We start from the raw sequence: 12,903 nt of genomic DNA on the forward strand, positions 1-12,903 counted from the left end.
CCCTTTCATGGTAGAAGGGACAGAGGGCAAGTGAGAGCCTCCTTTCAATCACAAGCCCTTTTATAAGGGTGCTAATCCTAGTCACAAGAGAGAAGCTCTCATGACTTAATCACCTCCCAAAGGCCGCACCCTTAATACTGTTGCATTGGGGATTAAGTTTCAACATGAACTTTGGAAGGGGCACCATCGTTCAAACCATAGCAGTGTTCCTCCTAAACAGCACACAACTTATTTAAGCTCTAAGGCATGGCTTCCTCATCTGTAAAATGCAGTCCCGCTTCAATGGCTTGTGAGGACCAAATGAGCTAAACACTTGAGAGTTTGCACATGGTGATCATCTAATATGTATTAACTCTTTTTTGTTAATTGAGATGAAATGCATATGCCATAAAATTAACCATTTTAAAGTAAACTATTCAATGGCATTTAGTACGTTCACAGTGTTGTGCAATCACTACCTCTATGTAGATCCAAAGACATCATCATCATCCCAAAAATAACCCCATACCCGCTAAGCAGTGGCTCCCCATTCTCACTTCTCAGCCCCTGGCAACCACCATTCTGCCTTCTCTCTCTATGGATTTTGACTCTTATTAATGATTTTTTTATTAGTCACAGGAAAAACAAAACACACCAAAACCAATCAGATTTATTTCTTTTTTTGTTTACTTTCATTGCTTTGCATGTCTTTAAAAACAAAAGGTTTGCTAATGATGAACATTGGGAATGTAGATGTGACAGACCTGTAAGTCAGTGGTTCCCACAGTGTGGTTCAAAACTGGCAGATCTGTGTTAACTGGGAACTTGTTAGAAAGGCAGATTCGTGAGTACACCCCAGAATGTCTGATCATAATTCTGGGGGTGGAGTCCAGCAATCTGCATTTTAATAAGCTTTTAGAGGATTCTGATAGAAGCTCAAGTTAGAGAACTATTGCTTTAAATAAACCTGGAGTGAAGTCTACAGGTGCCCACTACATTGTACCCATCCTTGGGCCCAGGAACACATGTACTGGCATAAAAGGGGAGATCTTCTTAGCCTAGCTTCTTTGGTGGAGGAGTCAGCTGGGGGATTGCCCCTGATACCTCCTGGTCTTTGAATAGTCAACAGAGCTTGGCTTCCCTCAGTAATGCTGTGATTACTGTGTAGGCACAAACAGAAGTCATCCTGCTGTTATTTAATCCTTTGCCTTCTTTGTGCTACCTGAGATGATGCTCAAAGGGAAGGCCTTTTGGCAAAACGTGGCTATGATTGCTCTGTGTTTCACACGTCCTGCTTTTGTTGCACTATATCAAAGTGCAGGGAACATTTCTTTTTGGTTGATTAATGTTCAATTTGAGGTCTATTATGAAGCTTCAGGCTTTAATTACTATACCATTACCCAGTCAATTCCTTGCCATTTTATATTTATGGCCTTTATTATGCCTCTGTATGTGCAATTGCCTAATTTTATCCTGGAAGCATTTCACCTCATTAGCTGGGTTTTATACCATTCCTCTCATTTGTCCAGATTGTTATTTATCTTGGTTCCCTGTGTGCATTTTCTTTTCTTTTTTTTTTCTCCGGTCTGACCTGTTATATTAATACATTCTTTTTCTCCTTTTCCTGGGATGCGTTGTTATTTGGCTCTTGGAAATATCGCTTTAAGTTTTTTGTCCTTTTCCCTGGTTGTCAGTTATACTCACATTCTTAACTTGGTCATTTCCAATCTTCTGAAAGCCCATCTCAGCTGCCTGACAGCACCGGCCCTGTCCAAAGGCCTGAGGCCTCCGCAGCCTGGACATACCATGGATGGCCGCCTCTCTCTAGATGACGTATTAGAGCTCAGGGAAGGTGAAGGGATGGAGTTTTTACTTAAGAGCATGCTGCTGAAAATAACTTTTAAATATTCTCTTAAATCCTCTTCTAACTCTCTCTCCCTCAATCCCCTCATTGTCTCAGAAAACTTTAGGACTTGGTTTACTGACTTATTTTTGTGGGTTCCACCTCAGACCTTCTCAGTCAAACCCTAGGGGAGCCTCCCAGCAGCCTGTGTTCAGTATGTTCTCCAGGTGATTCTGACCCACATTAAAGTTAGAACCACTTTCTTTTTCTTTATTTTTTTTTATTCTGAGAATACTTTATTTTGCAGTACCATATAATTTTAACACACCAAATATGTTTTAGAGTAACAATTATATTATTCACTCAGGCATAAGATCACCTGAGTTTGTGGATGTTTCTCAAGAGGTTGTCGTCGTAGTATTTGGACAATGTGATTAGACAACACCCGGGGAGGTGGTCATTTCCAAACTGGAAGTTGTCCAGCATTATTAGGAACCTCTTGACTGGAAGAAAATTATCGAACATTAGTTTGGTCCTTTCTCTGTTCTTTTGAGATGGAGTCTCGCTCTCTCACCCAGGCTGGAGTGCAGTGGTGCGATCTCGGTTCACTGCAAGCTCTGCCTCCCGGATTCACACCATTCTCCTGCCTCAGCCTCCCAAGTAGCTGGGACTACAGGTGCCCGCCACCATGCCCGGCTAATATATATATGTTTTTTATTTTTAGTAGAGACGGGGTTTCACGGCGTTAGCCAGGATGGTCTTGATCTCCTGACCGCGTGATCCGCCTGCCTTGGCCTCCCAAAGTGCTGGGATTACAGGCGTGAACCACTGCTCCCAGCCTTCTCTGTTCTTTTATTTTTTTTATTTAAGTTTTAGGGTACATGTGCACAACGTGCAGGTTAGTTACATATGTATACATGTGCCATGTTGTTGTGCTGCACCCATTAACTCGTCATTTAACATTAGGTATATCTCCTAATGCTATCCCTCCCCGCTCCCCCCACCCCACAACAGGCCCCGGTGTGTGATGTTCCCCTTCCTATGTCCATGTGTTCTCATTGTTCAGTTCCCACCTGTGAGTGAGAACATGCGGTGTTTGGTTTTTTGTCCTTGTGATAGTTTGCTGAGAATGATGTAGAACCACTTTTCTAAAGAGATACGAAAAGAACTTGAGGAAACCCATGTAAGTCAGAAATATTATTTATTTCATCCAAGTCCTTACTTTACCAAAAAAAGCAAGATTAATAGCTGCTACAGCAACCGTGTTTTGGTTTCTGTCATGTTTTTTCAATAGTTTTTCCCAAGAGCTATAAGAATATTTCAGAAATGCAAATGGTAATACCTTGGAACAAGCGTTTATGTAATTATTATGGTGATAGTAGTATCAGTTGTCTCCATCAAGTGTTTGAGGTGTTGCAGGCACTAAGGAAATCTTTACTTCCATTTTGCTTTCCCATTTAATCTTTACAACCCTTTATGGAGAAGTATTCCTTTGCTCATTTTTATGGAGAAAACTGAGGTTAAGGGATATGTACAAAGTCACCAAGAAGTAGAATTTGTCTGTTAGAAATAGATCCAGGAAGTTTGTTTCTGTCCAGAGCCACAGTGCTGATCACTCCTTTGTGACCATGTGAAGGCCTTTCCTGCTCAAAGCTTTATTACTGTAATATTTCACCCTTTCTGTTTTCAGTAGGCATTGGTAACCAAGAATATATGCTTTGGGGTTAGGCCATCTAAGCTTCCATGCTGGGTCTGTTTATTTCTGTGCTGTGTGACCTTGGACCAGTGACACATCTCTTTGTCTCTGTTTCCTCATCTGTACAGTGAGATGGCTTAGTATTTTGTCATGTGCTGGTACACGTGTGTGGAATGAGACGATCTGTACAAAGCCCATCAAAGAAGGCCTGGGAGAGAAATGCTTTCTATAAATGTTAGCTGTTAGTTGCTTGTTGCCTTTTGCTGCCATCTTGATGGCATCCCTAAAGCTTTTTTCTTTTGGGTTTATTTACTTCCAGGCCTCACTTCCTTTCTAGGTAGATCTGGTGAACTAGCAGCCTGTGGTTCTGATCTGTTCCATTTTGTTTGTCTGCTTGGCACACTTTCTATAATTTTAGTGTTCTTCTTTCTCTGCTCATTTAAAACCATCCTATTAGGGCTTGGATATGTTTGTTTAATTCTCTGGACTTGATTGAAATTCATGATCACAATTAACCTCTTGTGCAGCCCCCTTGAGGCAGCTCAGGGTTCTTTCTCATGATGGTCTTCAGTTTTCTTGGGACCAATCATCATTAGCATTGGCACCAAGGGAGACTGTAGGAGAAGTGACTCCCCTGTGACTCCCGAGTCTCCGTAAGAGGAATCAAAACTGGGCTTACTCTTTGACCCTGGAGTAGGTCTGGGTCTTGGGATATGATCTAAGGACTAACACTTCATTCTGGGGAGTTGTCTGATACTATTCCTAAGGAGACACCCTTTGTTGGAGTGTGGGGAGATCTCATTGATACTGATAAGGCTTCTTACTTATTTGTTGATTTGGCATGGGAGAAGATCTCCAGTGGGCCAGGAAACAGATTTGTGACATTGACAAGGATTCTGAGGACAATTGTCCTATGGTGGCTGGAACGCTTTAGTTTGAGGACTTTATTGCCAGAAACACCATGTTATGCATTGACTTGTTTTCTGGGGTTGTGATAACCTACCTTGTTTTAACCTGAGTGACTCTCTCCTAGGAGAGAGAGCTGGACAGACTCCATTTTAGTGTCTTCACTTGCAGCCCCCTTTATCCCCCTTAAGGGAATAACCAGTGCAGGCTGACTCCAAGCACATCCAGGAATGCACCTACTGATAAGATATTGAGGCAGGCTGTACCAGCAGCTCCTGGGAATGTGCTCAGTGGAAGATACCTAAAAGCCCCTGCATTTATCTCTAGTGATAGTTTAAGCCCCTGCACCTGGAACTGTTTATTTTTTGTAACTGCTTCTATAACCGATTAATTTTTTAACTTTTTGCCTGTTCTGCTTCTGTAAAACTGCTTCAGTTAAACTCCCCCTCCCCTATTTAGACCATAATATAAAAGAGAATGTAGCCCCTTCTTCGGGGCCGAGAGAATTTTGAGCGTTAGCTATCTCTTGGTCACCAGTAATAAAGGACTCCATAATTTGTCTCAAAGTGTGGCGTTTCTCTATAACTCGCTTAGTTACAACAGGGTCCTTGTTCGTTCTTCACACTATTGTCACCCTGCATTCCTGCAGGAGAGCCCTGCTTAAACACCAGCACATGGGACTTTTTATCTTGCATTCTTGGTGTAAGCAGGTGAGGACCTACTTTTATCTCTCTCTCTGCCTCTCATGCTAAAACAACCAGAAGGCCTCTGGCTTACTTTCATGAGTCCCTAGAAGCCTGTCATCAGAGAGCCAGTCTCACTGCAGTCATGATTTTGGTTTAGCTGCTGGTAAAAGTGTTGCGTGAAATGTTGGCCATGGGCCATGCAGAAACAGGAAGAGAGAGCGCAATAAAGAGATAAAAACACGAACTCTCTGAAGGCAGTTTTAGGGACTTTGCCTTTGTTGTGTGACTTGATATGCACAACGGTCCCATGAAGTGGGTTTTATGTAAGGTCTTCGTATCTCACAAGGAGATGCAGTGCCTCATACAAGTTCATCCTAGTTGGTGGCACCTTTGTCCAAGGTCTCCATGTTATCAGTACTTCTCATAGCTGCTTTGTGTCCCCTCTCTTTGCAGACAGTACACCTCACACACACTGTCCTTGGTGTGGCCTGTGGGGAGGCCACTATGCCTCACCTGACCCTAGGTTAGAGTCAAAGTGACATGGAAAAGGTGCACAGTGGAAGAGAAGCCTCCTCAGGTGACAGGGCATGGAAGAAGCACTCAAGCCCTCCAGGGCTGGCTGCAGGAGACACAGAATGAATTGGGCTCTCCCCCAAAAGAGAGAGCTTCAACAGAAAGTGGAAGAGAGAGTGTGTCAGAGACAAGCAAGTGAATATAAATCAGCCATGTGATGCCGAGGCAAGGAGGGCAAGAGAGCCAGAGAAGGGATTCATACTTGACTGAGGCTGGCCTTGGACTCAACACTTCATGGTCACACCCAAGCCATAAAGGTTCCTGATCTACACAATTGGAGAAGAGGGACAAGAAACACAGAGCATTCAGAGGAGAGCCTGGAATTTATGGAAGTAAAGTCTGTGGGGACACTGCAGCAGCTTTGGTCACTCACCATGAGGAATTGGCATCTTCAGGGGATAAATGAGATGACATAGAACCTTATAGCTTTGTCTAAGAGGAGCAGGGCTTATAGACCACTTCAAGGAGATAGAAGAAATTGATCAAAGTCACCTTAGCTTCTTTAGACATAGAACCTACTGATTTTCATGGTAATATGTATGTGAAGCCAATTTGTAAACTATAAGAAGACAGGAAGAGATTTGGTCATTGGAGAGGGATCACCTGAGGTCTGGAGTTCGAGACCCAGCTCGGCCAACATGGTGAAACCCCGTCTCTACTAAAAATACAAAAATTAGTTGGGCGTGGTGGTGGGCTCTTGTAATTCCAGCTGAGGCAGGAGAATCACTTGAGCCTGGCAGGGCGGAAGTTGCAGCAAGCCAAGATTATGCCACTGTACTCCAGCCTGGGCAACAAGAGTGAAACTACATCTCAAAAAAAAAAAAAAAAAATTGAACTCCAGGACTGACACAGGCTAGCGCTGGGATGCTAGAAAGTCACCTCTGCCTTTTGTTTCAGCATTCTTAAGAGACTGATAATACCTATTTTATTAACAGATGGACTTGTTGGAAATCAATTGATAGAGAATGTATAAATATACTCTGTAAATGATGAAGATTTTATAAAATATAACTTCACATTGCATGGATATCCAGTTTTTTTAAATAAAATATGCAGAAAGAACTTATTTTGGTGTGCGATATATTCTAAGATGAGTGGTAATAGCACCTTTTAGTACTTCATTGTGATTTCTGTTCTAGCATATTTGCTCTTAAAACTGAAGAGTAAGGGGGAAAATAAAGATGAAAAATATGCTTTGATATTTCCAAATGGAGCTTTTCAAAATGTCTCCGATAGACATGGTTAATATCAGAATGTCGAAATTGAATGTAGATGTATCAATATGTTAAATAAAAGCTATCGTCCAGCTTAAGAATTATCACTCACTATAATAATATCTAACTAGTAGCATTCATAATTATAATCTTTTCTACAATATTTTTGTAAGAAGGTTGATCTTAAAAGTTACACAAGTAGCTTTAAATATTTGTGTCTGCCTTGACAACAGAAATCAGTCAAGAAGGCGGCGGGTTTATTTTTCTTTAGGTGGGTAAATATGATAAGATGGATAGTGCATTAAAAAATAAAGAGCAGGACTTCTCCAAGCTGATTTACATATTGATTACTTAAATTACCACTTAATTTAGTGCCTGCTAATAAACTGTGCCTTGGAAATGTTTCCCAAGCATTTATTGGCTGCAGTAATTCTACCTACAGTGTATGCAGATCACAGCCTCATTAAATATTAATGTGCTCATGAAATGTTAATAGAATGTTAATGTGAAATACAAGGGAATGTGCTCACTGGGAGCTGGGAGCTGATGAAAACTACCTGTCTTCTGTCTTCTCTTTATGTTCTGTCTTCTGGCTCCATTTCTTTTTTTCAGTTCGTTTCTCCCATCATCAGGAGCTTTAGATTTGCTCTCTGATCTGGCTGTCTCAGATACAAAATATTTAGAGGGGAAATAAAATTCACTGATTAATGGAACTTAGTTATTCTCCTCTCCTGCTTTCCGGAGTGGGAATTTCTGGTTAGAACCAGAATGGGTTCTCTGAAAAGGAAAAGGGTGATTCAGGCTGAGTGAAATGAAATCCTCTGTGCTTGGGCAGACTGAGTGCATATGTTTTGGGGAGGTCAGCCCACTGCCCAGCTCACCTCAGTGGGCTCTGACCTTCATCTCTATCTGGAATGTTCTTTCTCACATACCTTGACATAGCAAGGTCTTTCTCATTGTTTGATTCTCAATGGTCCGAGAACCTTCCTTGATCACCTGGTTATCTAAACTCTCCTCCCCAAGCATTCCCTGTTACTCTCTGTCATTCAACAAGTTATTTTTTATTTTCATAGCACTTGCGATAAACTGTAACTACCTCTTTTGTTTTTGTGTCCTTCAATTAGAATGAATGCTTAATGAGGTCAGGGCCCTTGTCTATTTTATGGGGCTCAGCCATCTTCCTGGTAGATAATAGGTGCTCAATTAATACTGTTGACTAAGTGAATAAAACACCTGTCCCTGCCACTGAAGAGTTCATAGTCTGTGGAGGTGACAGAACAGTGAGTCACTGCACAGCATCATTGTAGATGCTACTGAGAGATGATCATTCAAACTGGTGTAGCTATTAAGGAAGTCCCAGACAACTCTTACTGGAGGTGAGTTTTGGAGAGGAAGCTTTAGACATGGACAAAGTTCCATAACTTGAGAGTTTTGTTATTTTGTTTTGCTTTTGTTTAATCTATGTGTAGAGTAATTCCCTTAGTTGAGAGTGATATGAACATCCCAAATTAGCTTAAGAAAAGACGATAATTTATTAGATGGACAAAAGGATTTTCAGAGGAGGGATTGAGCAACCAAAGGGGAAAGACAGGGAAGTTGCTGTGCTATAGAAACAGGGGGACCAGTAGGAATAGGTGGAACCAGTCTCAAACACTTATAGGTCTCTTGCTGTCTCTCGTCTCTGTTTTACTTTGTATTTTAGTTTTGTTTTCTTTTTTTCTAAGGGCCAACATCCAGGTAACTCCTGTGTCCACACCCCAGGGGCACTGTCAGCATAGTTGAGCCAGTATTTATTCATTTCTTTCTTTCTCCCTTTCTTTCTTTCTTTCTCCCTTTCTTTCTTTCTTTCTTTCTTTCTTTCTTTTTTCTTTCTTTCTCTCTTTCTTTCTTTCTCTTTCTTTCTTTCTCTCTTTCTCTCTTTTTCTTTCTGTCTCTCTCTCTCTTTCTTTCTTTCTTTTCTTTTCTTTCTCTCTTTCTTTTTTGAGGTGGAGTCTCACTCTGTCACTCAGGCTGGAGTGCAATGGCACTATCTCGGCTCACTGCAACCTCCACTTCCTGGGTTCAAGTGATTCTCCTGCCTTAGCCTGCCCTCTAGCTGCGATTAAAGGCACCTGCCACCGCACCCAGATAATTTTGTTTTTATTTTTAGTAGAGACGGGGTTTCGCCATGTTGGCCAGGCTGGTCTCCAACTCCTGACCTCTAACGATCTGCCCGCCTCGGCCTCCCACAGTGCTGGGATTACAGACGTGAATCACCATACCCGGCCCCAGTTTTTCTCTTAGTATGAAGTCTCAGGGAAGGACTCTGATTGGTCCATCATGTCACATTTTCCAGGCATGATTTTTTCAACTGATGTCAGAGGGTAAGATCTTGTAAGAATATGGACTTACTTGGAAAATATCCTATTGAAGTTTGAGACTGAAGTCACAGAAGGAGTTACTATTCCCAAGAAAAGAGGACAGAAATGGGAGGACAAGAGAGTTGTTTGGTCACTGAAGTAAAAAAGTCTTTATTGTACTATTCCAAAATACTCTCCACAGGCTTCTCTGTGTAAATGGGAACGAACAAGCCAAATATCCTCTTACAGGGTTGAAGAGGGTTGTCAAAGATTTGAGGGGGGCGGAAATGAGACTTTTCGGTCCTGTATACTTGGAGTACTATTTTGTCCTAGCCCCAAGAGTCTTTGTTTGGGGATCTGAAGTGGATCTATGTATTCATCTATTGGAATGAAGTTGATATTCTTGATGTTTTCCACAATTGAATTTCCTCTCTAATCTGTTCCCTTTCCCATTACAGATTGTGCTTGAGAACAGTAGCCGAGAAGACAAGCACGAATGTCCCTTTGGCCGCAGTAGTATAGAGCTGACCAAGATGCTATGTGAGATCTTGAAAGTGGGCGAGTTGCGTAAGTATACTTATTTCCCACATGGGTGTGAAGCTGGCAGAGTCCCAGCTTCCAGGGTTGTGCCCCTACCTGTATGAAGAAATCCCAAGACGCCGACAGCTTCTTACGGTCATCACTGTGGATAGGTTGATTATTATTTGGCTCAGGTTTACAGCATACATACTTTTGCATGTCTGGTCTGGAAGTAAATGTGATTAAAACCTATGGGAATGGAGAAATTTGCAGATAATTGTGGCTGAGTTTCAAGTATCACGAAAATGAGTACATATTAAAACAGGCTTGCTTCTGTTCAGGAAAAAAAAAAAATCTATGGATTTCTTTTTTAAAATTCCAGTTTATAACCTACCAGTAGATCATTTTCTTTTCTTTCTTTCAAAGCAATTTTTCTCTATAAAGAAAAATTGAATACTTTAATGAAATTCTCTTGCTCCCAGTGTTTCTGTTGTTTGGAATACTTTCTCTAAGAAAGAAGAAATTATTAAAGAAAATGGGTAGCTGAAAATGAAAAATGTGGTCAGCAATATTTTTATTGCTTTTTTTCTTACATCACAAAATGTATGAGAGTACATACAGAAAAAGAAAGGATGATAATTTTCTTGCCTTTCATTCATTGGCATAATTTGGCTTTAATCTACGAAGGTAGATATGATTTAACCTGTCCCCTTTATCATTGTTGATGTTGAACCTTCTTAAAGTGGTTTACTTCCATTCCATCCAACATCTAGAAGCCAGCACACATATAAATCTTTCCTCACAGGCTTAATAACATGAGCACCAGAAAGGACTGTTTGTTTATAACAGAAAAATGTTGGGGTGTTTGGTATTACTGTGAAAACATAAATATTCAGTTGCCTGCTCAAGAGCTTAAAATAATGGCCTGAAATGATTAATGGGAGGAATCTGATGATTACATTGGAAAGAGAGTTATGTTTTATTTACAGTGTAGAACTGACTACAGGTGCTGCTGAAATAAACTAGAAAATTTAATACTTAGTAAGGAAAAATACTAAGAAATTGAGCCTGGTTGGCCAAGTGGAAAACTTTATCATCTTCCAGTGTGGGCTCATGGGAGGAAGCAGCCAATGATGACATGGAACATGAGCATTTTTGCGTTGGAACAGTAGCAGTGTAACCTGAGAGATCTCTGCATTCATCTACTCTGGTTTACAGCTCACCAAATGTGAAGATTTCTGTTTATGTGGATCCTTGACTTGAGTTATCCTTCTTACTCCCTAATTACACTAACTCGCTGAGATTTCAGTCTGCAGTATCGCTGACTGTTTACTCAGCTTAAGGATATAAGTCCTAAATCAAACAAATCCTGCGGAATTCCTCCATGTGATAACTGTGACTGTTTCATGTTTATCTCAATTTCATGGGGGAAATTGGTGAAAATTGCTGGCTGGAAAGCATGTCTGGATCATCTGGGAGTTAATTTTCAGGAACTGGAGTCAGTAGTGGTGTTCTACCAGGCAGGTGTTTCTGTGTCCAAGGTACTGCTCTGCACTGCCCTTCGTTGTCGCCTCCTTTCTGATGACAACCTTTGGCTGTTTATGCTCATCTTGATGGCAGCAGAAGGCCCACTCTCCATGTATACCTTCACTCGTGTTCTATGACATGCCGTGCCCAGCTATCTGCTCTTCTCCTTTGCCCAAGGGACATATGCCTTTCCTGCTAAAAGTAAACACAGAAGAGTGATCTGGTGTAGGAGGTAGAGATTGCTGGGAATAGAGGGGAACTGAGTTCAGCTCTGCTACTTAGGGCCTTGTGTCCCTGAGTGAATTACTCACAAACCGCACTGTGCTCCTACACCTCCAGGTTCTCTCCAGAGCAGAATGTCTAGAAATGGATTGGTAGTATTTTGGGTGATGATTTGAGTAGTTGTGTTCATTTTCTGGCTGAAATTGCAGCGATCTCAGTGAGAGGAGCTCTATGGGAACAGCTTGTATTCAACCTGCGAGGAATAGCTTGGAAGAGATGGCTGAATTCCAGAGCAGGTGTGGGCAGGGTAAACATGACCCTGATGTGGGCTGGCCTCTGGGTCAGTGGGTTCCCATCCAGTGGGCGGAGGGGACCTCAGCTGGCAAGAGTCTGGGCAGGTAGTCTTCCTCAGGTGAATGTTCATTTTGTGCTTGGGGATGGGGTGGGGACAGAATAGGGGATAGGGCTTGACCTCTGGCAGGTGTAGAGTGGCACTCCTGGCCTTTGAGGACCTGGTGGTCAATCCAGGAATCAGGGCAGAACTCCATTTGTGGGCTGAAATAACAGTGGAGATGAAGGCAAACACCTTGCGGGTCCCTGGAGGTGCCACAGATGCTCTTCATGCACTGAAGACTGTTCCATCTCCCACCTTCTGATGGAGAGAAGACTCCCAACATTCTGCCACAACTCACTCAGGCCCATTTTCTGCATTGAGACTGGGCTTGGACAGCTGAGGCCTGGCATTGTCAAAGCAGTCTCTCTTCACCTAACATGACAAACACATTTATTAATTTGTTCAATGAAAATCTATCCAGTACTTACAACATGCCACAGACTATGAGCGACACTGCAGGTACACAAGAACCAGATATGGTCCTTGTCCCTGAAGGAGTTCAGAAAACTTCCTATACACTTCAGAAAGTGGGAGAATGAGCTCGGACTGATACTTTTTCCTATGAGTTTTGTCATTATGTTTTTTAACATATGCCCATCATCTGTCCTGAAGAATAATTTCCCCAATGTTGTGATGGTCATAAGTTTAAGTTTTTAGTTTGACTTGTCGCTTGCCATCATCTGCAAAGCCCCTTCTGGAAATTTGTCAAGGCTTACAAAAAACGTTCATGTTTCTGAAGCCTACATGCCTAAATGAGTTGTTTTCTGCTCATAAAATGTTAAAGGATTGTTACATTCTGATTGAATGCTAGACATCGAATGATAAAACACCCTGTGGTAAGAGCAAAATTGCTTTTTAATGGATTGCTTTTTGCCCATTGCCATATTAAATAAGTTACTAATATGCAAAGCTAATCTGAATACACCCTTATGTTGAAAGAAATGCCTATTTTTCTTCTGAGGAAAATTAGATTTACACACAAATCTATCTTCACTTGGTTTGTAT

At 41.6% G+C, this 12,903-nt stretch overlaps 1 protein-coding gene across 8 annotated transcripts in view; it reads left to right on the forward strand.

Annotated features, from left to right (window-relative positions):
* The window catches only part of ELMO1 (engulfment and cell motility 1), a 594,699-nt gene that overhangs the window by 336,155 nt on the left and 245,641 nt on the right, over positions 1 to 12,903 (forward strand). For all 8 annotated transcript variants that reach the window (XR_004370726.2, XM_032758309.1, XM_032758304.2 and 5 more), the window contains one exon: positions 9,695 to 9,803. Coding sequence is in view for 7 of the 8 variants with exons in the window: in XM_032758309.1 (XP_032614200.1) it covers positions 9,695 to 9,803 (109 nt within the window). In the remaining variant the exon portion in view is untranslated. The remainder of the gene's footprint in view (positions 1 to 9,694; positions 9,804 to 12,903) is intronic.

The sequence above is a fragment of the Hylobates moloch genome, unplaced genomic scaffold (genome assembly GCF_009828535.3).
Source record: "Hylobates moloch isolate HMO894 unplaced genomic scaffold, HMol_V3 SCAFFOLD_1, whole genome shotgun sequence".
Lineage (NCBI taxonomy): Eukaryota > Metazoa > Chordata > Mammalia > Primates > Hylobatidae > Hylobates > Hylobates moloch.